At 39.2% G+C, this 24,614-nt stretch overlaps 1 protein-coding gene across 1 annotated transcript in view; it reads left to right on the top strand.

Annotated features, from left to right (window-relative positions):
• The first annotated feature begins 3,796 nt into the window (after nt 1–3,796).
• Nucleotides 3,797–24,614, top strand: part of Larp4 (La ribonucleoprotein 4) — a 38,463-nt gene continuing 17,645 nt past the window's right edge. Inside the window, exons 1-9 of the mRNA XM_059246957.1 lie at nt 3,797–4,334; nt 5,534–5,689; nt 9,513–9,588; nt 17,022–17,158; nt 17,975–18,078; nt 18,925–19,035; nt 20,101–20,154; nt 22,276–22,488; nt 23,212–23,315. Coding sequence (XP_059102940.1) covers nt 5,557–5,689; nt 9,513–9,588; nt 17,022–17,158; nt 17,975–18,078; nt 18,925–19,035; nt 20,101–20,154; nt 22,276–22,488; nt 23,212–23,315 — 932 coding nt within the window. The 5' untranslated portion in view covers nt 3,797–4,334; nt 5,534–5,556. The remainder of the gene's footprint in view (nt 4,335–5,533; nt 5,690–9,512; nt 9,589–17,021; nt 17,159–17,974; nt 18,079–18,924; nt 19,036–20,100; nt 20,155–22,275; nt 22,489–23,211; nt 23,316–24,614) is intronic.

The raw sequence follows: 24,614 nt of genomic DNA, 5'->3' as shown, positions 1-24,614 counted from the left end.
TATAAACCACAATGACTTTTTAAAAACTTTTATTTTTTATTTTTTAATTTTGGTTTTTTTTCCGAGACAGGGTTTCTCTGTGTAGCTTTGCGCCTTTCCTGGATCTCTCTCTGTAGACCAGGCTGGCCTTGAACTCACAAAGATCCACCTGCCTCCGCCTCCCTAGTGCTGGGATTAAAGGCGTGCGCCACCACCGCCCGGCTTTTTTATTTTATTTTATTTTATTGCATGTGTATGGGTATTTAACCTGCATGTATGTCTGTGCCTGGTGCAGACAAAGGCCAAAAGAGGGCATTGGTCCTCTGGAACTGGAGTACAGACAGTTGTTAGCTGCCATGTGGGTACTGGGAATTAAACCTGTAAACTCGTAACCTTAGTTGTCTCTCCAACCCCCATGATGACTGTTAATTACATAATTATTGAACAACAGAATGTGTTTGTGTGTGTGTGTGTGTGTGTGTGTGTGTGTGTGTGTGTGTGTTTTCTATTATCCCATAGTTGCTTCTCAATTGTTGGAATTAAAGTAAGATATATTGTACTGTGCTGGGAAAATTTTGAACTGGATATTTTGATGCTATGGTTTATTCTCAAAGTTGATGCAGTAGATTCATGATATCCCTGGTGGGACAATGTTGAGGTTATGGGATGTTTATGATGTAGGATCGATACACGATAATTAAGTCATCGGGCTCCTCCTTCCTCAATGAATGAGTAGTGCTGTCTTGAACAAGTGGCTCTGGTCTCTTGTGAATGCGTATTTCTGTCAAGAGCTGGTTGTAAAACAGTGTCACCACATGAACTCAGCCACTTTAGAGCAGTCTGTTTTCTGCCTCTCCGTGTTATGATACTAAAGAGTGTTAAGTCACTAAGAAAGTAGCTGAACTCTAAAGATAAATAGTCAGAAAAGTACTTATCTGGAGAAGCTGATAAAACTTGGGCTATCCTTACTTGGTATCTGTTGATCATTGGTGGTGGCCCAGTGATCTGTGCTCAGAACCAGAATACAAAGTAAACTAGAATCAAACAAGTGATAATTCTTAGAGAAAAGGAAAACTGCCAGTTTTTAGCCTTGATTAGTATGGGAGAGGTCTTTAATAATTCTAATCCTAGTCTCTCCTTACCCCCATGGAGTATGGCTAAAATCCATACCCTATTGTTTCCCCAAACCATAAATTAAGTAGCTGAGCATGGATCATGGATCATGGAATTCAAAGCCATTCTCAGCTACATAGCAAGATGAAGGCCAGACTATCAAGAGAGAGAGAGAGAGAGAGAGAGAGAGAGAGAGAGAGAGAGAGAGATTGATTGATTTAAGGCGATTTCAGACAGTAGCCTTTCTAGGTAGGCACCTGGCAAAGGAAAATAGCTTTTTTCCATAAGAGCCCATTTAAGCATAATTTTTTCCCCCACAAATAAAATGTCAAAAACAAAACAAAACAAAAAAAAAAACAGGCTGGATAAAACTTACTGGATAAGTTGGACAGCATCTTAGAACAAACTTAGACAATTGCTGAACTGAAAGAAGATACCAAGAAATTGCTTAGAATGCAAAGCCTGGCATGGTGGTACATGCCTGTAATTTCAGAATTCAGAAAACAGATATTTACAGGTTTTTGAAGTTTTAGGCCAGTCAGGACTAAGTAGTGAGGCTTTTTCTGAGGATTGGAGGAAGAATTTTACAATTAGAAGGACAGAAATTAAAATGGGTTGGTGCGTGGAATAGATGGAGCAGAGATGAGAAGGTGTATGTATATTGTATTGGAGTTCCAGAAGGAAGTAATAACGCAGTTGTGGCAGAGAGGCAGTATTTGAAGAGATTTCTGAGAATTGTGTAGAATCGATGAAAGACATACTACATTTCAGGGCTCAGTACAAGAAGTTAAAAAGATTCCATACTTAGCTGGGCTGCCTGGTTTACAGAGTGAGATCCAAGACAGCCAGGAGGACTACACAGAGAAACCCTGTCTTAAAACAGCAGCAAAAAGATTCCAAACTTAAACAGTAATTACATCCCCACCATAACATTGACACCAATTAAGCAACCAGGAAGTAAAGCTTTAAAGAAAGACAGTTGACTGAATTTGAGAGAGAGAGAGCAGAAAATAAAGTGCTTGCCTTACATGAGAATCTTTTTTCTTTTTATTCATTTTGTGTGTGTGTGTGTAAGAAACAGAGAGAGAGAGAGAGAGAGAGAGAGAGAGAGAGAGAGAGAGAGAATGAATGAATACTATATGTGAACATGTGTGCCACGTGTGTATAGGTGCCAGGAAAGGCTAGAAGAGACTGTGGATCCCCTGTAGCTGGAGTTACAGGTAGTTATGAGCTGCCTGATGAATATTGGGAACCAAACTTGGTTTGTCTGTGTAGTCCCTGCTCTTTTTAAAATATTTATTTATTTGGGGGATTGCTACACACATGCCATAAGGTCAGAGGACAACTTGCAGTACAGTGTTTTCCACATTGTGTGGGCCTTGGGGATAGAGCACAGATCATCATTGGGTGCCAAGTCCCTTTACTCACTTGGCCATCTTGCCAGCCCTGTGTATATTAATTTTTGTGTAGAGAGGGATGAGTGCATGCCGTGGTGTGTGGATGGAGGTGAGAGGACAACATTCATCAGTTCTCTTGTACAATGTGAGTCTAGAATTGAACATGGGGTTGGCAGCAAGTCTTTACCTGTTGAGCCATACATATGTCTTGCCTGGCCCTGTGTGTGTGCACCTTGGTTTTTACTTTTCTAGTACTTTTTTTCTTTTTGTTGACATTTTATGTTATTCTGTAATCTGTATTTTGTGAGTTTTCTGATGTCTTTTTTTTCTTTTAGAAGTTAATTTCCTGTAGTTGATAGCCTTTAACTTTACCTTAAGTTACTTTTGGTAGAATAAATTAGTGTGTATGTGGTATACCTTTGAAGGCCTGCCGGGGGTGGCTCAGTGAGTGAAGGCACTTGTCACCAAGCTTGACAAGTTTGATCCCCAAGAACCCATGTATGGTGTAAGAAAAGAACCAATTCCTGTAGGTTGTACTCTGATTTCCACACACACCGCGGGACATGCATATCCCTCATAAACATACATACAGTAAATAGTTTGAGCAACCCTGGGTGACATGGAATTGCTTGTCTAGACCAGACTAATCCCAGCTCACAGAGATCTATCTGCCTTTACTTCCTAAATGCTGGCACTAAATTCATATACCACCACACCAAGCTAATTAGTATTTTTTTTAAAGTCAATATGCTTTATAAAAAAAAGGATGTGGAATTTTATACTGTTAAATGCCTCTCAAGGATTAATTAATTACCTGTTTATTATTTAAAGAGAGAGAGAGAGCATGAGACAGTTTTACTATGTAGCCCTAACTGATCTGGAACTCAAAGGAAAAAAAAAAATCCCCAGTACTGGGATTAAAGGCTTGTACCAAGCCTGATTCCTTTTATTTTTTGAGACAAGATTTCATTTAGTCCAAGATGGCCTCAAGCTTGCTCTGTAGGTAGCTTTTCTTGTGCTTTTTTTTGGTGCTCCGCTTCCATCTTCTAATGCTGTTATTACAGGTAAACCTCCATGCCCAGAATTTTTTTTTTTTTAATAAGCAATTCTGCTAGGTGTGGTAGTGCTTAATTTTAATCTCATCACTCAGGGCAGAAGCAGGCAGATCTTTTTGAGTTCCAGTGTTGACTTGGTCTACATAGTGAGCTCCAGGCCAGCCAAGGCTATATAGTGAGACCTTGTCAATAAAATAAAAATTCTTACTTCATTTATGATTAAGGTTCAGTTCAGAAAATTTCCCAGGACTATTCATGATCCTAGATTTGAGTGTGAGTTTTGAATTCAGATACAATCTAGAGAATCAGTTGTTTTATGTTTAAGTAGTAATTATTAAGCTACATTGAGAGTGTGTTCTTATTGTCTGCTGTCTTCAGGGATGAGGATAGACTTGAAGGGGGAAAGGAGGATTAAGTATGTAAATACGTGGAATGCTTCAAGGTCTGGGATGTAGAGTGTTTGCCTGGCATGTAGGAAGCCCCACACCACATAACAAGTATGGTGGTACATACTTGTAATCCTGACACTTAGGAAGTAGACAGAGAGAGAGAGAGAGAGAGAGAGAGAGAGAGAGAGAGAGAGATTCTTTCAAATGGTAAGTAATAGAAAAGCCCTTGATCTAAATTTACACAGATCTTTTGATTGTTTAGCAGGTACCATCTAAAGGCACTGGTTTAAATCCTAATGCCAAAGTATGGCAGGAACCTCCTTCTGGGAATCCTGATGGCACTCCTGTAACTGAAAGCTCTTGGCATGGAACTGCAGCCACCTCTGGGTCTCATCCTGAGGGTAAGTATTTATTGGAAAAATTACATTTTGGTTCATTGTATGGTCAAATGAGCTCAGATAGGTTTGAGATAGCCTTGGATTATTTGATGTGTTGGTTAACATTTTGTTGCTGAACAAAATATGTAAGAAAAGTCAACTTTTAAGGAACTAAGATTTACTTTGGCTCATGAGGTTTCAGTTCATAGTAACTTGGTCCCATCACTTTGGGCATTTGGGGTGGCAGAATATCATGACTGGGGGTCTCCTGGTGGAACAGAATTGCTAATGTCATGAGACCCTCAAAGAACCTGAGAGGAAAGAGCGAGCTTAGGACATGCCACCTAAAGTTCTTCCCTTCAATTTGGTCCCACCTCTTAAGGTGCCATCATTTCCAAAGGGCTCCTAGGGTTTGGAGCTCCTGAGCAGATTGATAGATTGATGGAATGAGTTATAGTTTACTAGCCAGACTCTCACCTAAACATTGTACACCGGGGCCAGACTTCGATTTTCAACACTTGGGGGCACTTTTCAGATTCAAACAAAGATTTGATGAAATGTATATGTGAATGCTTAGCATTATAATTTGTCTATGATTTTTTTTTATACATTACATGAATAGTCACTAATTTCAAATACTGTGTGTGTGTTTTGTTTTTGTTTTTTGTTTTTTTTTTTATTTTTTTTCGAGACAGAGTTTCTCTGTGTTTTGGTGCCTGTCCTGGATCTCACTCTGTAACCAGGCTGGCCTCAAACTCACAGAGATCTGCCTGGCTCTGCCTCCCAAACTAGGATTAAAGGAGTACACCACCACTGCCTGTCGTATGTGTATTTTTGAGTCAGCATCTAGCCCATTTATAGTATATCATTTATAATTTCTTAGATTTGTTTGAGTCTGTCATCAGATGTATTAACTCACTGACCTTGAGCAGTTAACCTGGAGTGCTTATTTCCTTCATCTGCAGAGTAGAAATCATGAAAAGTGATAACCTATCACAGTGTATAATGTTTCCAGGAAAGTCAGCAAAGGAGTTACACCAGCAGTCAAATACATAAAGTGGTAGCTTATCCATGACTGTCAAAACTTGTCTCCCTTCAGAAATAACTTAAGCCATGGGGACATTTCTCCAACTAGTACAGTTCTTTGAAATTTTTTTAGAGACTGTGACTCAAGGTTATTGAAGGTGGGTTTAAATAATTTCAATACCCTTTCTTAAAAACAGGTAGTGCAGAACTTTCAGAAGATATGTGCAAGGAATATGAAGTAATGTATTCTCCAGCTTGTGAACCCACAAGAAATACTGCAGACATCGAAGAGTCAGCTGATGGAGTGATTTTAGGACCTGAAGATCTGGGTTACCAAATATATGATGTTTCTGGTAATCTTTGTTTTTTTTATTGCTAAAATGAGAATTTAGTATCCTTAGCTCTCCTCCCATCATTGATCAATTTGGGGTTTTTGATTTTGTTTTGTTTTAAAGAAGCTTGTATCAAATAACTATTAGGTGATTGTTAAAAATACTGTTGGCTAGTAACCAGAGGTAAAATTTGTAGAGGAAGAATCTTTGTGAAATCCTGTTAAAGAAAAGTTGACATTAAAGATATCAAGAGAAAGTAAAGAGAGATTCGAATTTCAAAAGTTCTAAGTTTCTCTGTTGATTAGTTGAGATCATTGCAGTTTTATCCATTTTTTCAACCACTTTGTCAGCATGAAATTTATTTTAAATATTTATTTCAGAGATTAATTTTTAAGGAAAAAATATTATATTAAGCCAGGCAGTGGAGGTGCATACCTTTAACCCTAACATTTGAGAGGCAGAAGCAGGCACATCTCTGAGTTTGAGGTCAGCCTGGTCTACAGGGCAAGTTCCAGGACAACCAGGGCTGCACAGAGAAACCCTGTCAGGGGTCAGGGGGATATATCAGGTGGGCAGGGGCAGCACTCACTCCTAATCCATGCACTTGGGAGGCAGAGGCAACTGGATAAAGAGTTTGAGATTAGCTTGGGCAAAAACGGAGTCCCTTTTTAACATTAACCACAGACTTCTGTGATTCTGTTTGCATCTTTTTCCCCCCTGCATTGATTCAACCAATATGGAATAGTAGTCAATATGATTTAAAGTGGTTGAAAAACATTTTAGATGTATTTTTCATTTTTCAAAAAATATGTCTGTGTATGTTCACAAGCCCCCAAAGGCCACCACTGGAGCTGGAATTACTGTTAGTTGTGAACCACCCAACATAGTTGCTGGGACCCAATCATGGTTTCTTCCTTGGTACGTGCAGTGCATGCTCTTAACTGCTGAACCATCTCTCTAGCCATAAAAATGGAGGAAATGCCGGGCGGTGGTGGCGCACGCTTTTAATTCCCAGCACTCGGGAGGCAGAGGCAGGCGGATCTCTGTGAGTTTGAGGCCAGCCTGATCTCCAAAGCGAGTTCCAGGAAAGGCGCAAAGCTATACAGAGAAAACCCTGTCCCCCCCCCCCCCCCAAAAAAAAAAAAAAATGGAGGAAATTTAAAGGGAGCTGAAGTGAACCATAGATTGTGACTGTCTAACTTTATTTTTCCGAAGGGTCTTTTGGAAAACTAATTGTAATATGGAGTAGGCATATCTCTTTCTGTCTCAAGTAGCCCTGTGACTTAGAACAAGATCTATAAATAATTGTCTTCAATTATTCCTCTTCCTTGTGAAGCCATGTCTTACTATGTATGTAGCCTTGGCTGGCCCAGAACTTGCTGGCTTTAAACTCAGATATGCCTTCCTCCAAAGTACTGAAGGAATTAAAGATGTTCACTACCATTCCTGGCTTCAATTACCTTTTAAATACTTAGACTTGTTTGTGTGTACGTGGTGTGAGCATGCATCCACGAGTGTGCCTGTGTATACTGAGGTTATAGGCACAGGCAGCCATGCTTAGCTTTTTACTTGGGTGCTTAGAATCTGAGTTCAGTGCCTTATGCTGGCTCCTACCCAGGGAGCATCTCTCAGCCCCAGGCTAGATTTCTGAAAAGTCTTTTGACTTATAAGGTAATTTGTGAGGTATGTGGGGTTGGTATTCCTATATGAAGTGATGAGTCCACAGACTGGAGAGATGGCTGAGTGGTTAAGAGCCCTGGTTACAAAGGCCTTGAACTCACAGAGATCCTCCTGCCTCTGCCTCCTGAGTGCTGGGATTAAAGGCCTGTGCCACCACACCCCTCTATAATTTTTTTAAAACAGTATTCCACAGGGCCTGAGAGGGATGGTTCACTAGTTAATAGCACTCTTCCAGGAGACCTGGGTTTGGTTCCTAGCACCCATATGGAGGCTCACAAACCATCCATAACTCCAGTTCTAGGAGAGCTGATGTCCCCTTCTGACCTCCAACAGCAGGGTCAAATGTGATGCACAGGCATACAAGTAGACAAAACACTCATATACATAAAATAATAAAGTGAAAAAACAATGTTTAAAGATTGCATATATTAGCTGGGCGGTGGTGGCACACACCTTTAATCCCAGCACTTGGGAGGCAGAGGCAGGAGGATCTCTGTGAGTTCAAGGCCAGCCTGGTTTACAATGCAAGTTCTAGGACAGGCAGGGCTACACAGAGAAACCCTGCCTCAAAACAAAAGAAAAAAAAAGGAAGAAGAAAGAAAATATTTTATGTACTTAGAATGGAAAACCTTCGCTACTGATAAAGTTAATTTATCACTATATGATTAAGTTTAGCAACTAGTCATTTTTAAGGAGCAGAGGAAGTGCTCAGTGTGTGAAGGACTTGCTGGAGGACCCAGGTCTCAATTCCCAGCGCCCATGTACAAGCTAAGCATGGTAGGTTTGAGTCTAACCCCATGTTAGACAGTACTAGTTAGCAGGGATGGGCAGATCCTGGGCACTTCCTAGCCAGCCACCATAGCAGGTGCAGTGAGAGATCTTGTCTCAGACTAAGGTGGAGAATGATAGAGGATACCAGACATGCACTTCTGGCCTCCACGCACACATGGAACAGACACTCGTGAGAGCCCATAAGCTCTAGGGAGGTGGGGAAGCTTCCATGTGTTTTAAAGCCTGCCTGGGCTACATAGTGAGGCCTACCCCTGTACAATGTAATCTAAGCACTTGACAGTAGAGGCAGAAAAGTTAGGAGTTCAAGGTCATGCTTGCCCACATAGTGAGTTTGAAGTTTGTTTAACATGAAATGCTGTCTCAAAAAAGTCAACACCAACCAACCAAACAAAAATCAAGAAATGAAGAAAAAAGGTATAAAAAGAGCAAGACTCACACTGGATCTATTGCTAGTAAAATAGATACAGTTACATAAATCCAATATAGCCCACTTTCATTCCTGTCTTCAAATTTAGATCACCACTCATTATGTTTGGGCCGCTTTTTTTGTTTGTTTTGAGTTTCCATTGAAGAACTGGGTGCTTTTCACTTTTTTTATTTTGTTTTTTTATTTTGAAACAGGGTCTCTGTGTTGACTGGCTGTCTTGTAGACCAGGCTGGCCTCAAACTCAGAGATCTGCCTGCCTCTCAAAATTTTACAATCACATCAGGGCAATGTTTAACAACATAGTGTAGTCAAATGCTTAGTATTAATAGTCCTTTGTTATTTCTTAGTGAAGTGCATGCGCGTGTGCACGCATTTTGATTTCGAGACAGGGTCTCATTGACTTAGGGCTCACACATTAGGTTATGCTGGCTGGCTAGAGAGCCCCAGGGATCTCATGATTTCACCTCCCTGGTACTACTAGAATTACAAGTGTACACTATGGTGTCATCACATCTGGCTTTTTAGTGTTCCTTCTGGGAATTGAACTTGGGGTCATTCTTGTGTGGCAAGCACTTTACTGACTGAGCATTTCCCAGCCCTTACATGTATGAAATATGTATGTGACACTGCATATTGAATCCATTGCCACACATGTGCTAGGTAGAATACTCTTATCACTGTATTTTGGAGTTCAGCACCAGGTCAGTTGTTACTGTTAACAAATGAAGGGGGCCCTACAGTCAGTAAAATAATTCTTCAGTCAATATGAAGTATTGCTGAAAAAAGTGTAAGTTGAAAGAAATTAGACTTAATTTAAAAATACAGTTTTGTGGTACATTTAATTGGTGGTTACTCTGTAACTTCTGAATATATATATACATATATATAGTGTAAGTTTCACCTTTGATAACCAACAGTTTTCTCCCTCTTGTTTTCTGCCATCAGGAGAAAGCAGTTCAACAGTTTCTACAGAAGACTTAAAAGAATGTCTGAAAAAGCAATTAGAGTTCTGTTTTTCACGGTACAGATCTTTTTAATTGATATTCTTCTTTGTGTTTTTAATGAGTAGATATAAATTGCCTGTGGAATAGGCAGTTATCATTTCCTTTAGTCATAGATTTTGCTATCATTCTTGAGTCTGTTTCATAACTAGACTTAAAAGTATAGCCTTTAATTCGATTTATCTTTTCCCAGCAGATAGTGACAGTGTCTTGCATACTTTTTCTAGGATCATGTTTCGACTTGAGTTTTCCAAAAGCACTAAATGAAAGTAATTTTTAAAAACTAGTAGAATAAAAGAAGAGAAAATATCTCAATTTAAGTTTTTATTATTTTATTTTCCAGAGCTGAGGACCAAACCCAGGGCCTTGCGCTTGCTAGGCAAGTGCTCTACCACTAAGCTAAATCCCCAACCCCTTCAATTTAAGTTTTGAACAGAGTAATTTTAGCAAGACCCTAAAGAGATAGGCAGAGAATCAATAATACTATTGTTTTCTCTTAAACAAACTGGCTTATTTTCAGGTGAGAATTCTGTAGAAATATTTATTGTTGCTTAGATACCATAAAATTTCAGCATATGGGCTGGAGAGATGGCTCAGTGGTTAAGAACACTGACTGCCTTTCCAGAGGACCTGGGTTCAATTCCCAGCACCCACATGGCAGCTCACAACTGTCTGTGATTCCAAGATCTGATGTCCTCACACAGACATATATGCAGGCAAAACACCAATGCACATAAAAATAAGAATTAATAAATTATTTTTAAAAAAGGAAAATGTTAACATTTTAGTATCTAAAACAATTTACAGCTGGACATTATGACATACACTATTAGTCCCAGCACTCAACGGGCAGAGGCTGGTGAGTCTTTGAGGTGAGGCTGGCCTCATCTGCATAGACTTCCAGGATAGCCAGAGGCACAAAGTGAAACCCTGTCTCAAACGAAGTAAAACAAAAGCTATAAGAAATAAAATTGAATATTTGGACATACATGCAAATGTAGTGTTTTCCATTTTCTAGGCCAGAAGCAGCGATTTGGGTGGAGGGTCAGGGGGTGTTCAAGACAGGGTTTCTCTGTGTAGCCCTGGCTGTCTGGAACTCAGCCTGCCTCTGTCTCCTGAGTACTGGGATTAAAGGTGTGCCCAGCCATGCCTGGCTCAGAAGCATAGATTTTATTTCATGTTCTCTGCTTTTTTTTAAAAATTTTGATTCTGTGAGCCAGGTTCTCACGTTGTAGTCCCAGCTTTCCTAGAACTTGTAGAGATCTGCCTGCCTCTGCCCCCGTAGTGCTAGGTTTAAAGACGTGCACTATCACTCCAGACAGATCCATCCCCACCTCACACTCCATCTTTTTTTTTTTTTTTTTTTTTAAAGATTTATTTATTACATATACAGCATATATGACTGAAGGCCAGAAGAGGGCACCAGATCTCATTACAGATGGTTGTGAGCCACCATGTGGTTGATGGGAATTGAACTCAGGACCTCTGGAAGAGCAGTCAGTGCTCTTAACCTCTGAGCCATCTCTCCAGCCCACACACTCCATCTTTAACCTGGAGCCTCTCACATGCTAGACCACTTCAGTGCTGTGCTACTACTGAGCTGTTCTCCTCAGCCCTGGTTCTCAAATGAATAATTTGGTTTTTGATGGTTACCAAAAGGCTATTTTGTGGTTTTCTAATTCTCTTGTCCCCACCTACACCTCTTTTTCTTTAGTGGTGCCAAGGATTAAACCCAGGGCCTCATGAGTGCTAGCCGAGCACTCAGCCTATCCCAGCACCAATTCCACCAATTTTTCTGCATCCCGTAATTTGACATCCACAAGGAAACACACTTCTTCCTTTTTTTTAACTGATGTTTGTTATTTTATTTTTGAGTCAGACTTAGGCAACCCTAGCAGCCCTCATGATCTCCCTCCTCAGCCACCCTAGGAATTTTGGAATTATAAGCATGCACTGTCACAACAAGCTGATGTAAATAGATTTTAATTTCTTTATTTTTTTTAACAACAGGAAGACCGTACTCTGTGGCCAAGGCTGACCTGGAATTCATTGTGAGCTCAGCCTGCTCTTGAATTCCCACCAGTCCTTCCTCCTCCTCATTCCTGGTGCTGGAATTTGGTGTGGGCTAATTCATTTTCCATAAAGTACTTGAATAGTTAGGGTTCTCACATACTGGCTTATCACTTCTGGAACTGCTTCTGTTGTCATTTGGGTCATCTTGCCCCTTGTCCCACAACACCCACACACACCCTGCTTTTTCCTTTTTATTTTTAAACAGAGTTGTACTATGTAGATCTAGCTGTAGCCTAGAACTCACTGTTTAGATCAAACTCACAGAGATACACCTGCTTCTGCCTCCCGAGTGCTGGGATTATTAAAATTGTGTTCAGCCCTTGGTTCTCTTTCTGTAGGTGACTGTTTGTCTGTACGTGTGTAAGTGCATCACTTATGTACAGTGCCCTCAGAGGCAAGAAGAAGGCATTGGATCTCTTGGAACTGGAGTTAAAGACAGTTGTGAGCTGCCATGTTGTTGTGGGTGCTGGAAACTGAACCTTGGTCCTCCATAAAAGCAGCAAGTCCTCTTAACCCTGAGCCATCTTTCCAGCCCCTCTATCCATTTCTTGCTGCTGCCTCTTCTTTTTAAGACAAACTTCAATTACGTAGCCCAATTATATCAACTGGACTTGAATTTGTTAATTCTCCTAATTCAACTTCCCGTTGCTGGAATTGCAAGGGTGTGTCCAATGCCCGGTTAATTTTTGTACTTTATTGTACGTTTTATAAATGTTGGTTGTGTGTTGATTTTTCAGTCCATCTCATAGTTTCTTATCTTCTTCCTTAAAATCTTAGGAAATGCTTAAAAAATGGACTGTGTGTTACAGATACAGATACAGATACTTTTTAACTACCAGTGCCAGTCCTTTGCCTAATATACATACCACATGTCTACACACAACTGTTCAAATCTGCTTCTCTGTTGCCCGGTAACATTACTTATTCTGAACCACTCTACACAGATGTATTCTAGAAGGAAAAATATTCCTGGTACTTCGGTAATTTTGTTCTTGAAGCTTCCATAGCTCATTCTCATGTCTCCAGAAGTAGGTTTTTGTAATTTATACAGCTTTTTAGTTTTTGAAATAAGAGTGTTTGTTTGTGATCTGCCGCATCATACTTAGTTTAGATCTATGATACACTGTCAGCCAGTCTAGCTAATACCATTTGTAGCTCAGCTACATTGCCAGTAGTATATACCAGTTTTACTTGTAAGTGGGAAGTCTTTAGATGTGATATCAATTTGATTTACTTTTGACAATTATAATTTCTTTGGCTAAGCACTTTGATACTACTGGTTAAGAATGGGGCTGCTGCAAGTCAGGGTTGGCTTACACCACAGTGTTTTACTTATGCAGAAACCATGTTTACAGGTTTCTGATTTTCAAGTTATTAAATAATAACTTTTATTACATTTATTGCACTTGTATTAATTTGTCCTTTTATGATGAAAAGGTATCTTCTTACTGGTGTATCTTACTGGTATCTTCTATTACCCTTCCCTCAACAAATAACTGCCATGACAACTATCTTAGTTGATTTATTTTATTTTATTTTATTTTATTTTATTTTAAAATTTTGTTTATCTATTTTTTTATTTTTGGTTTTTCGAGACAGGGTTTCTCTGTGTAGTTCTGGTTGCTGTTCTGGATCTCACTCTGTAGACCAGGCTGGCCTCAAACTCACAGAGATCCACCTGGCTCTGCCTCCCAAGTGCTGGGATTAGAAGCATTCACCACTGCTGCCTGGTGCTTTGTTGAATTTTAATTTAAAGATCTTTGAGCTTACTCTGCCCATAAGAAAGTTTTTGATATATATATATTTTTTTTTTATTTTTTAATGCCAAATGCCGTTTATTGAAAGAGGGAGGAGGTCTTAAATATAGGCTTACAGCATAATGGGAGAACCCCAGAGGGCAGAAGTTCACTGCCAATGTTTTACAATCTTGCATCTAAGCATTATGCAGGATACACAGACAAGGAACTTCCCTTAAGCATTCAGGAGGGTGGAACCCAGAAGGGAATTAACATAGGGAGGATATCAAGATCAAGGTCAGCAAGCAAGGCAACAGTTACCCAAAAACAGGGCCCTACAGGTCCCCCTTTTACTAATAAATGAGCTTTTGACTTAAGTTGCTTGGGACGTCAGTAGGTCTCACCTTACCTGTGATAGAGACGCCTGCCCAGGCCACATAGGCGCTCAGAGTGTCTTAGGTTGGTGAGCGCCCCCCAGGCATTACCCGTCTCTGAATACTCATTATCATACAGGCTCAGTCGTTTGTGAGCTGCAGAGTTAACTGCTGCCAAAGATCTCAAAGTGGCGCTGGGCTTGCAATCTGTGTGTTCGAAGTTCTAACCCACCCGTAGCCAGTAGGCTAAAGGCAACTGAGCCATTCCCTTCCTTAATGAGCCTTACTGTAAATTGGAGTCCTTGTAAGATGGTATCCTAAAAGCAAATGGAACTTGAGTTTATAAATTTATAATTTTCAAAGCCAATTGAAATGTATATAACTATTGAATTAAATTTATCATGCCCAATAGAATGAAAGATTACTAACTGTGGTGGGTACTTTTGCTGCCAGGGTCTCCACTGTGCTGGCTGTAGTAACCAATTATGAAATGGTATACCAGAAACAGTAGCAGCGGTGGCCGCCACTGCAATAACAGCAACAACAGCAGCAGTGATGTCAAATTCTCTTCTGGAGCTGTGGGCATCCACTGGCATGGATACAGCTCCAGGAACACGAACCGCCAAGGCCCATTTTTCTTGATCCCAGCACGACTTAAGCTAGTAGCTCTGCAAAAGAACAACTAAGAACCATAAAGGAAAAACAGGCAGCTCACAAGGAGCAGAACTAATGGTCTCATAATGGCTACATTCAGGCTCATGAATTTTAAGGTATCTTCAAAGGGGGCTAAATGAATTTCAGGAGGCCAATAAATGTTACACAGAGCCACTCCTGAAAAGTAGGTACTACACCAGCTTGAAGAGGACTGTGAAAATGAAAAGGCTTAGCTGGCATGCTACTGTTAACAAATGGAGGTCAGTGACCTTCAGGGTTATCCTTAATCTCTAAGGTGTCTGGGTGTCACGTTCTCAAACATACTTGAAAAAGCAGTTACCATACATTACCTTCTGGAGAATCCAACCGCATGGCTACAGTTCCTTGGCTTACGTTAATGCTTGCCAAAGCTGGCCATATTGGACTCTCAATCCCCATTGGCATCAGAAAGGGAGAGTTTTTCACAAAGGCCCAATAATAGCCCAATAGGTCTCTGCCGTGTTGGGTTTCAGCAGCAGCCACAGTGTGCACACAGTGCTCAGGAATCCAAAGAGGAACCTTATTGTCCTGAGGAAAGACATAAACAGAACCCCGGGCCCACACCAACACCAGATCGGGTCTCCTCCAAGTGCCAGTAGAAAGATCCTTCCATTGCTCCAGAGGATGATTTGCAACAGGAGCCCTCCAGTGCTTATCTGCAGCAGATACTCCAGCAGAATCCACCAATAAAAAATTTAAAATATATAAAACAAGGGAAAGAATAGAATGTGGAGAGGAATGATGAGCCCCTAGTTCCCCCTTTTTACTTTAGCAAAATGTTTGGTTTTTTTTAATAGTTCAAATTTTTCTTTTATTTTTTTTATTTTTTATTTTTTTACTTTTTTTTAAAAATTTTTCTATTATCAGCTTGATACAGTATAAATTCTTATCTTAATAGTGAAATGTTTCATTGAGGCTTGCTCAGTAATTGAGTAAAACCAAAACTTATTATAAGCCACAGTCATCCTAGGGTCTCCCATGCTATATATATAGCCTCCATGGTTCTGTAGGTTGCAGTCTGATTGTTCTTTGCTTTATATCTAGAATCCACTTATGAGTAAGTACATACCATGTTTGTCCTTGTGGGTTTGGGTTACCTCACTCAGGATGATTTTTTTCTAGTTCCATCCATTTGCTTGCAAATTTCATGCTGTCATTGTTTTTCTCTGCTGGGTAGTACTCCATTAATATCATAAATATGTGTATGGGTGTTTTGCCTGCCCATACATCTATATATCATTAACAGTAGCAGTGCCCAGAAGAGGGCATCAAATCCCCTGGAACTGAAGTTAGCAGGTGGCTGTGAGCTGCCATGTGAGTGCTAGGAATCAAACCTGAATCTTCTGGAAAATCATTCAGTTCTTTTAAACTCCTGTACCTACTCTCCAGCTCCCAGTAAGATTTTTAACGCATTATCGAGTCATGAAGATCTTTCATGAACCCATAATCTAACTGCAAAACATAAAAAAATAAACACAAATAAACAGGTGATGATTGCTATGAGTTAAAAAATTAAAATAGAACAGCATAAGAGAAAAGAGAATCCAGAGTAAGGATTTTTTTGTTTGTTTGGGTTTTTGATTTGGTTTGGTTTGGGTTTGGGGGGCGGGGGTTGTTTGTTTCCAAATGGTTTCTCTGTGTAGCCCTGGCAGTCCTGGCTCTGTAGACCAGGCTGGCCTGGATCTCAGAGGTTCACCTGATTAAAGGCATATCTCACCACCTCCAAGCACAGATATTCTTATTTAATCTGCTTTAAAGACTGTTGGATGCAAACAAAACAGACAAGATTTTGAACAGGCCTTAGGAGTACACATCTGTAATGCCAGCTCTGAGCAGAGTCCCTTAAATCTTCAGTTTTAATTTTAAATACCTTTCTAGTTACAGTAGTCAAGCATCTTTATGAAAAAACATAAAAATGTTTATATACTGAATATCTATGACTAAATTTATGGTTAAACCATTTTTTCCATATACTTTGGGATTCAAAACCTATTGAAGTTGTTACTGATGTATTATTTTGTTGGTATGTTTTAAATTGAGCTGATAAAACTGTGGAACTTTTCATAATTCATCTTAGTATCTCCACTACTTTGAATTCTCCAGGAATAGTGATAAACATGAATGTGGTACTGTTTTTTTGTTTTGTTTTGTTTTGTTTTTCCAGACAGGGTTTCTCTGTGTAGCTTTTGGGGCACTTTTCAGATTCAAACAAAGATTTGATGAAATGTATATGTGAATGCTTAGCATTATAATTTGTCTATGATTTTTTTTTTATATTACATGAATAGTCACTAATTTCAAATACTGTGTGTGTGTGTGTGTGTGTGTGTGTGTGTTTTGTTTTTTTTTGTTTTTTTTTTTTTTTTTTTTTTTTTTTTTTTGAGACAGAGTTTCTCTGTGTTTTGGTGCCTGTCCTGGATCTCGCTCTGTAGACCAGGCTAACCTCAAACTCACAGAGATTCACCTGCCTCTGCCTTCCAAGTGCTGGGATTAAAGGCGTGCACCACCACTGCTTGGCCAGTTTTAGGTGCTTTTCAAGAATTGCATATTATAATTGCTTCTGTTTATTTCTTTCAGAGAAAATTTATCGAAGGATCTTTACTTGATATCTCAAATGGATAGTGATCAGTTCGTCCCAATATGGACAGTTGCCAACATGGAAGAAATAAAAAAACTGACCACAGATCTGGATTTAATTCTTGAGGTGTTGAGATGTATGTAAATGACTTTTAACTTTTTTGTAGTTATAAAAATTAACAATTGTTATTTCTAATCATACAGGGAATTGTTTTAAATGGCCTTTTAGTGTGTGTATGTGTTAGTGTGTACAATTTGCTTTTTAATCTTGTACACACAGCAAGTATTAGCAAGAATGTCCTCATTTGTTTTAATTTGATTTCAAAACCTGCTAATTAGTTGTGACCTATAGTATAGTTTGACAAATACTCCTGAAGTTAGATAATGAACTTATACTTCCCTCTATCTATCCCTTCCTATGTATGTGCTTTTTGGCCTTTGTGGTGATTTATGTAAGAGTGGATATGTTGGGGTGAATCCTGGGCTTTATCCTCATCACTAGGATAAAGGAGGATATGTTGAAGTCATAACAGTAAATGCTTTTTGTTCTCTGGAGGATTCTTTTCAGCACATTTCATCACAGTGTAATTAGCAAATAATATTTGGTAATCGTCTTTGCATACATATCTTTTTCTTTTTTAGCATGGCGGTAATTTTTGACATTTTACCTTAGCATTTGACAATTTATTTGGATAGAAATTGAACTGAATGTTTTTTTTGTTTTTGTGTGTTTGTTTGTTTTTTGGTTTTTTGAGAGTTTTTCTGCGTAGTTTTGACCTGTCCTGGATCTCACTCTGTAGACCAGGCTGGCCTCGAACTCACAGAGATCCACCTGGCTCTGCCTCCTGAGTGGTGGGATTAAAGGTGTGTGCCACCATGGCCCGGCAAACCAAATGGTTTATAATGGCATCATTAATACCATTAAGTGAGACATGATGTTTTTTCAATTTCAGCTTCCCCTATGGTACAAGTTGATGAGAAGGGCGAGAAAGTGAGACCGAGTCATAAACGTTGTATCGTAATTCTCAGAGAAATTCCTGAAACAACACCAGTAGAGGTAATCACTATTATTAAACTAAATATCCTTTAACTGTTTATATTGGAGGAAGTAGGCAAGCAAGAGTTGAAATCAATACCCTCATATCAGTTATTGTTAACTTGTTAATTCTCAAGTATTAGAATTGCATAAAGGAGAAAAAACATTAAATATTGCAGTAATAATACTAATTTTGAATGTATAGGAGAATTCATCTAATAAGAGTAGATGAAGAAAAATTCAAATAATGATCAGTTAGCAAAGTGTAAAACAAAACTGCAGTCTTAAGGATCAAGTGTGGTTCAGGTTTGGGAATAAAATAAAACAGTATATTGCAGAATCAGACCCTTCTAAAAATAGAGATGTACACACATTTCCTTAATAATTTCTACCAGGGTTAGGCAGAGACAGGCGGATTTCTTCGCGTTCTAGACCAGCTTGGTCTACACAGCTAGTTCCAGGACAACCAGGGTTACACAGAGAAACCCTGTCTTAAACAAACAAGAAGCCCTTTTCTCTCAGTTGGGGAGGAAAATGACTGGAGAGAGTACTATAAGGAAAATTTAGCTTGCCATTAGAACTGAAGTAGTTCTGTTTTGTTGCTCATAAAATAATGTTTGTTATGTGTAAATTTTTTTTTTTTTTTTTAAATTTATTTATTATGTACACAGTGTTCTGCCTACATGCATGCTTGCAGGCCAGAAGAGGGCACCAGATCTCATTACGGATAGTTGTGAGCCACCATGTGGTTGCTGGGAATTGAACTCAGGACCTCTGGAAGAACAGCCAGTGCTCTTAACCGCTGAGCCACCTCTCCAGCCCCCGGTGGTTTCGTTTTAAGAGTTGACTCTACTTTTTCTGTTTTAGGAAGTGAAAGCTTTGTTTAAAAGTGAAAACTGCCCCAAAGTGATAAGCTGTGAATTTGCACACAACAGCAACTGGTACATCACTTTCCAGTCAGACACAGATGCACAGCAGGTAAGAGGAGGGCTTCTTTCTTACTGGGAAAAGAAAAGGTTTGGCGTTTGAGTGAAGAGAATGTGTTAGGATAGGGGTGTGTCTAGGATACATAAGGTCCTAGGTTAAGTGGTCAGTACCATAAGAGAATGCCAGATATGGTAGTTTTCTTGTATAATCTCAAAACTTAGGAGGTAGAGACAGGCAAGATCAGGAGTTCAGAACCAACATTGACTACATAAGTGAGATCCTGTAAAGAAAAAATAAAGTAGACGTGGTGGTGATGGTGCATGCCTGTTATCTCAGCACTTGATAATGAAGGAGGAGGACCAAAAATGTCATGAGTTTAAGGTCAGCCTAGGTTACGGATTGAGACCGTGTCATTTCGTGTTTACCAGGACTGGCCATACATTTGCTTAATTGACAATTGACTTTCTTTTGATTGTGGTTTGATTGTGTAGCCCTGGCTATCCTGGAACTGGACTTAACAGATGTGGAAATCAAATTCAGTTTTTTTGTTTTGTTTTGAAACTGGGTTGTCCAGGGCTTTTGGTAGTGGTAGTTGTGTGTATTTTGTTTTGAGCCAGGTGCTCACTGTGTGAACAAGGCTGCCCTGGAACCTGTGGGCTTGACCAGGCTGGCCTCTCACTCCCAATAGTTCTGTGTCAGAGCCATTACTCCCAGCTGATGACACATGAGTCTCTTGTGTTCTGCCTTTTGTTACAACTCCATACCAACTTCCTGCATTACCTACAAGCTATAACTAGGAATGTGTTGTTTTCTTGCTTTTTCTTCTCATTACCTCAAGGTTTTTTTTTTTTTGTTTGTTTGTTTGTTTTTGTTTTGTTTTGTTTTTTTGTTTTTTTGGGGTTTTTTTGCCTTGCTGTGTCCAAGGCTAGCTGAGGTCACAACAAAGCCCTCTCCTGTGTAGCTTCCTGAGTGCTGGGATTACTAGTGTGTACCACCACATGGCAAGACCTTTTTTTTTTAATTTAGGAACTGAGAATAGCAAACTCATTTGGTAGAAGGAAAATGGCTTTAATGAAATGTTTAAATGCTAATAAAAGTTCATTTTTCTTTTAACAGGCTTTTAAATATTTAAGAGAAGAAGTTAAAACATTTCAGGGCAAGCCAATCATGGTAAGAAACATTTCAAATACATTAGATGCTAGTATGAAATAAGGGGTTTTGGGAGGAGGGTGATTGTTTTTGGGTTTTTGTTTATTGTCATGCTTCGTTTAAAAGAATTAAGAGTACATGAAAGATGTTTTATAAAACCTATAGTAATTTTAAAAATATTTCTATGTTTTTTAGAAAATTAGTTGACAGAAAACACAAATTCTCTGGCTACAGAATTTTTTTTTTAAACAGGGAATCACAAAGTTTTTATGCTAATTCACATCCTATAATTCTAGATCTCAAAATGAATAAGTATAATTTCTTAATAGTGATGAAAATCATTTCCAGTTCTTTCAGCCTTGTCTCAGTTAACTATGTTACCACAGTTACATCCATTTGAGAAGGAATTGTCATTAATAATACTTACTCAGTGTTTTTACATGTTAACTCTGTTCTCAAATTCCATAAAATTTGCCTTCATACTTCTTTCCATCATTATTGCCATAGTTTAGATTTGAACAGTTGGTGTGGCCTCATAAGCACTGATTTCCTAACTCCCTTTCTTGTTCTCTTATTCAGTTTTAAGCACTGTACATATATTAACTCATCCTTCCAAACAAAGTGAGACAAGGAAATTGGTTGTTTGGGGCTAGTTTGAGCTGCATAGTTCAAGGCAAGCCTTGTACATATGTAAGGACCCCTTACTGAGACAGGCTTTCTCCACCTTGACTACTGAAGAGAATGGCAATAGCCACTCTAGTGTCACGTGACTAACTTGCACTTCAGAGAAATACCACAAGACACTACTGTATGAAGTGACATTTAAATCTGACCTGTGTGGGGTTGATGATAATGAATTTCCCTATTACAAATGAGTTTTCTTTGATAATCATTCTATCTACCTTTGATCTTTGACTCTTTTTTAGTCATTGTTCCCCTTTGAGGATACAGAGATACTGTTTTGTGTCTCTTAATGACTTGAAGCCTTTATATTTTTATATTTTGATCCTCAATAAAATTTCATTAATTTGGTGTATATTGTAGAATAAAACCTAATTACGGTTTTTAACATTTTATTAATTTATTATATTTTCATTATTATTTGTGTGTATATATGTTTATGTCTATATATATGCATATGCCTGAGATCAGAGGTATCCCCTGGAGTTGGGAGTTACATGCAGTTGTAAGCTGGGTCTTCTGAGAACAATACATGTTCTTAAACCACTGAGCTATCTGGGGTGGGGGGGACGATTTTTATTTATTTATTTATTTTTGTTAATTTGGACAGTTGTCTCCTTTTACTTGTTGACTGAACCTTTCACGTATCTTTAGAGATGTTTCTTGGGGTCTTTGATCTATTTCTTCAGTCTTTACTTCCTTGAGCCACTACTGCTGTCTGCATTATGACAGCTTCAGTGTCCTTTTTTCCGTAAGTGATTGTTTTTCATCTTTTTATGATTTTAGTGTGTAGATCCATGTTTATCTGGTGCCAACAAAGAACCAAACAAAGCAATTTTGAAATCAATGGGATAGCAGTTTTTAAAAATTTACTTTAGGACTTATTTTTTTGTTTTATTATGCATCTGTGTATATTTCTGCATGTGAGCATGTACATGTGAGTGCAGGTGCCAGCAAAGGCCAGGAGAACCTTTTTGTTCTTAACTGTTTCCTATAACCTAATGCCCTCCAGGTTCATGTTGATACAGATGGTAATATTTCCCTTTGCAGAGCTAGACAATCCTCTGGAAGAGTAGCGGGCTCACTTTTTGGTTTGGTTTGGTTTGGTTTGGTTTTTTGAGACAGGGTTTCTCTGTGCAGCTTAGGAGCCTGTCCTGGAACTCACTCTGTAGCCCAGGCTGGCCAACTCATAGAGATCTGCCTGCCTCTGCCTCCCGAGTGCTGGGATTAAAGGCGTGCACCACCACCGGCCGACAGTAGGCTCACTTTTAGCCATTGAGTGAGGCCATGTTCACTTATTTTTAACCTCATTTATTGTGACTCTTCTCAAGTCCACAAACTATTGTTTTTCTTTGCTCTATTGATTCTAAGCAGAAATAAATCATAATACATGTAAAAAATACGTTGAATATATTTGTTGTAATACACACTTCATCTTTTATTTTTGTTTTCTTCTTCTAGGCAAGGATAAAAGCCATTAATACATTTTTTGCTAAGAATGGTTATCGATTAATGGATTCTAGTATGTATACTCAACCCATTCAGACTCCAACCCAATACCCCTCACCAGTCTTTATGCCGCCAGTGTATAACCCTCACCAGCAGTACTCAGTGTATAGTATTGTGCCTCCATCTTGGTCTCCAAGTCCTGCACCTTACTTTGAAACACCACTGGTAAGTGAGACTGTTAGAAAATAATAAAACATTTAGTTCAAGCTAAAATGTAAAGAAATCATCTGAAAACCAGGTGCAGATGCATTTGCCTGTAATTGGAGCACTCACAAGGTAGCGTTAGAAGGCTCATTGCAACTTCAAGGCCAGACTAGTCTGCATAGCAAGTTACAGACCAGCCGGTTGTCACAAAAATCACCAAAGAAACAACAATCTAATCTAGTTGGTTGATTTTGTGTTGGTTACCTTGTGGGCAAACTATGATAGTTCCTCATCCATTTACCCTTATTACTAAGGGCTGAGCTGTTAGTTTCTACAGTTTGATTCTTTACATTTTACTAATTGATTGATTGATTGTTGATCTTACTATGTAGCCCTGGCCGCCCTGTAACTCTGTGTAAATCAGGCTGACCATGAACTCAGAAAGATAAGATCCACCTGCCTCTAGAGTGCTGGGACTTAAGGTGTGTACCACCATGCCCAGCTTCTTTGTGATTCTACATGACCCATTTTGTCCTGAAAGAGTGGTTCACTTGTAATGAATTAGTGACATGTCATTTATAATAAAATGATGTGTGGTGGGAATGTTGCAGAAATGAGTAAGTATAGAGTTTTCTTTTTTTGACTATTGAAGAAACTGATATTAAGATAGCTCACCTGGGTTTCTCAAAAACCATCTCTTGCAGTATTACATCCTTACCATTAAACATTCATGTTTTCTTCTAGGCTCCTTTTCCAAATGGTAATTTTGTGAATGGCTTTAGTTCACCGGGATCTTATAAAACAAACGCTGCTGCTGTGAATATGGGCCGACCATTCCAAAAAAATCGGTAAGATAGGAAATAATAGCCAAATTTATTTTAAACAATTCCCAGAAATTCCGGAGGAATTCCCATGTTCTTGTTGGAGACTCAATATAAGTGTTTTTGTTTACTATACAGAGTTCATGAATTATTCAGTCTAGGATTCTTCCAAGATCAGAATGAATAATAGCTATAAAGGGTCAGGATTTCAATGGTTTCCGTTTTGTCTGTCTTTTTTTTTTTAAGATTTACTTATTTATTATGTATACAGCATGTATGTCTGCAGGCCAGAAGAGGGCACCAGATCTCATTACGGATGGTTGTGAGCCACCATGTGGTTGCTGGGAATTGAACTCAGGACCTCTGGAAGAGCAGTCAGTGCTCTTAACCTCTGAGCCATCTCTCCAGCCCCCCGTTTTGTCTTTTAATGTATTTTGTCTTGTATGTGGGTGTTTTGCCTACATGTATATCTCTACCACTTTGATTTCCATTACCCTTGTAGCCTAGAGGAAGCCCGTGTGTCCCCTGGAACTGGAGTTGCAAATGGTTGTAAACCACCATGTGGATTCTCTAGCCAGCTCTCCATCCCCAGTTTATTTTATTATTTTTATTTTTTCATTTTTCCAGACAGGATTTCTCTTTGTAGTCCTGGCTATCCTGGAACTCGCTATGTATTCCAGGCTGGTCTCCAACTGGTCACCTGCCTCTGCCTCCCAAGTGCTGGGATTAAAGGTGTGCACCACCACCGCCTGATTCCCAGTTTATTTTTTTAATATGAGTTCTGGGGAATGAATTTAGGCACTCATGCTTTTAAAGCAAGCACTTAACCAATGGAGTTTCTTCCCAACACACACAAATTTTTTTAAGGAAGAGTACTGATTTTTGCAAATGTTTGTCTTGAAAGTATAGGGCTGGAGAGATCGCTTAGCCCTTGAGAGTACCACTGGCTGTTGTTCCGGTGGACCCAGGTTTGATTCCTCGCACCTCCATGGCTCACAGCATCCCTGACTCCATTGGAGAGTCTGCCTCCCTCTTCTGATCTCCACTGACACACATGTAGCCAGAACATCCATACACTTAAAATAACAAAAAAACCCACAGGGTTCGCCATGTAGCTTAATGGTAGTACTCTCTCCCCTCGCTTTATTAAGGCCCTGGATTTTAATCTCCAGCACAATAAAAGAAAAGTGTGCACATGATGCATGCAACCATGTATGTACAGTTCTTTTGTGTGTTCTTGTGTTCATGTGTGCATTGCATGTGGGGGTCAGAGGACAACTTTGAGAAGTCAGTTTCTACCTTCCACTTCTTTTCTACCACTGTATA

This window comes from Peromyscus eremicus, chromosome 20 (genome assembly GCF_949786415.1).
Source record: "Peromyscus eremicus chromosome 20, PerEre_H2_v1, whole genome shotgun sequence".
In the NCBI taxonomy this organism is placed as follows: Eukaryota; Metazoa; Chordata; class Mammalia; order Rodentia; family Cricetidae; genus Peromyscus; species Peromyscus eremicus.
This window is presented reverse-complemented; position numbering and strand designations above follow the sequence as displayed.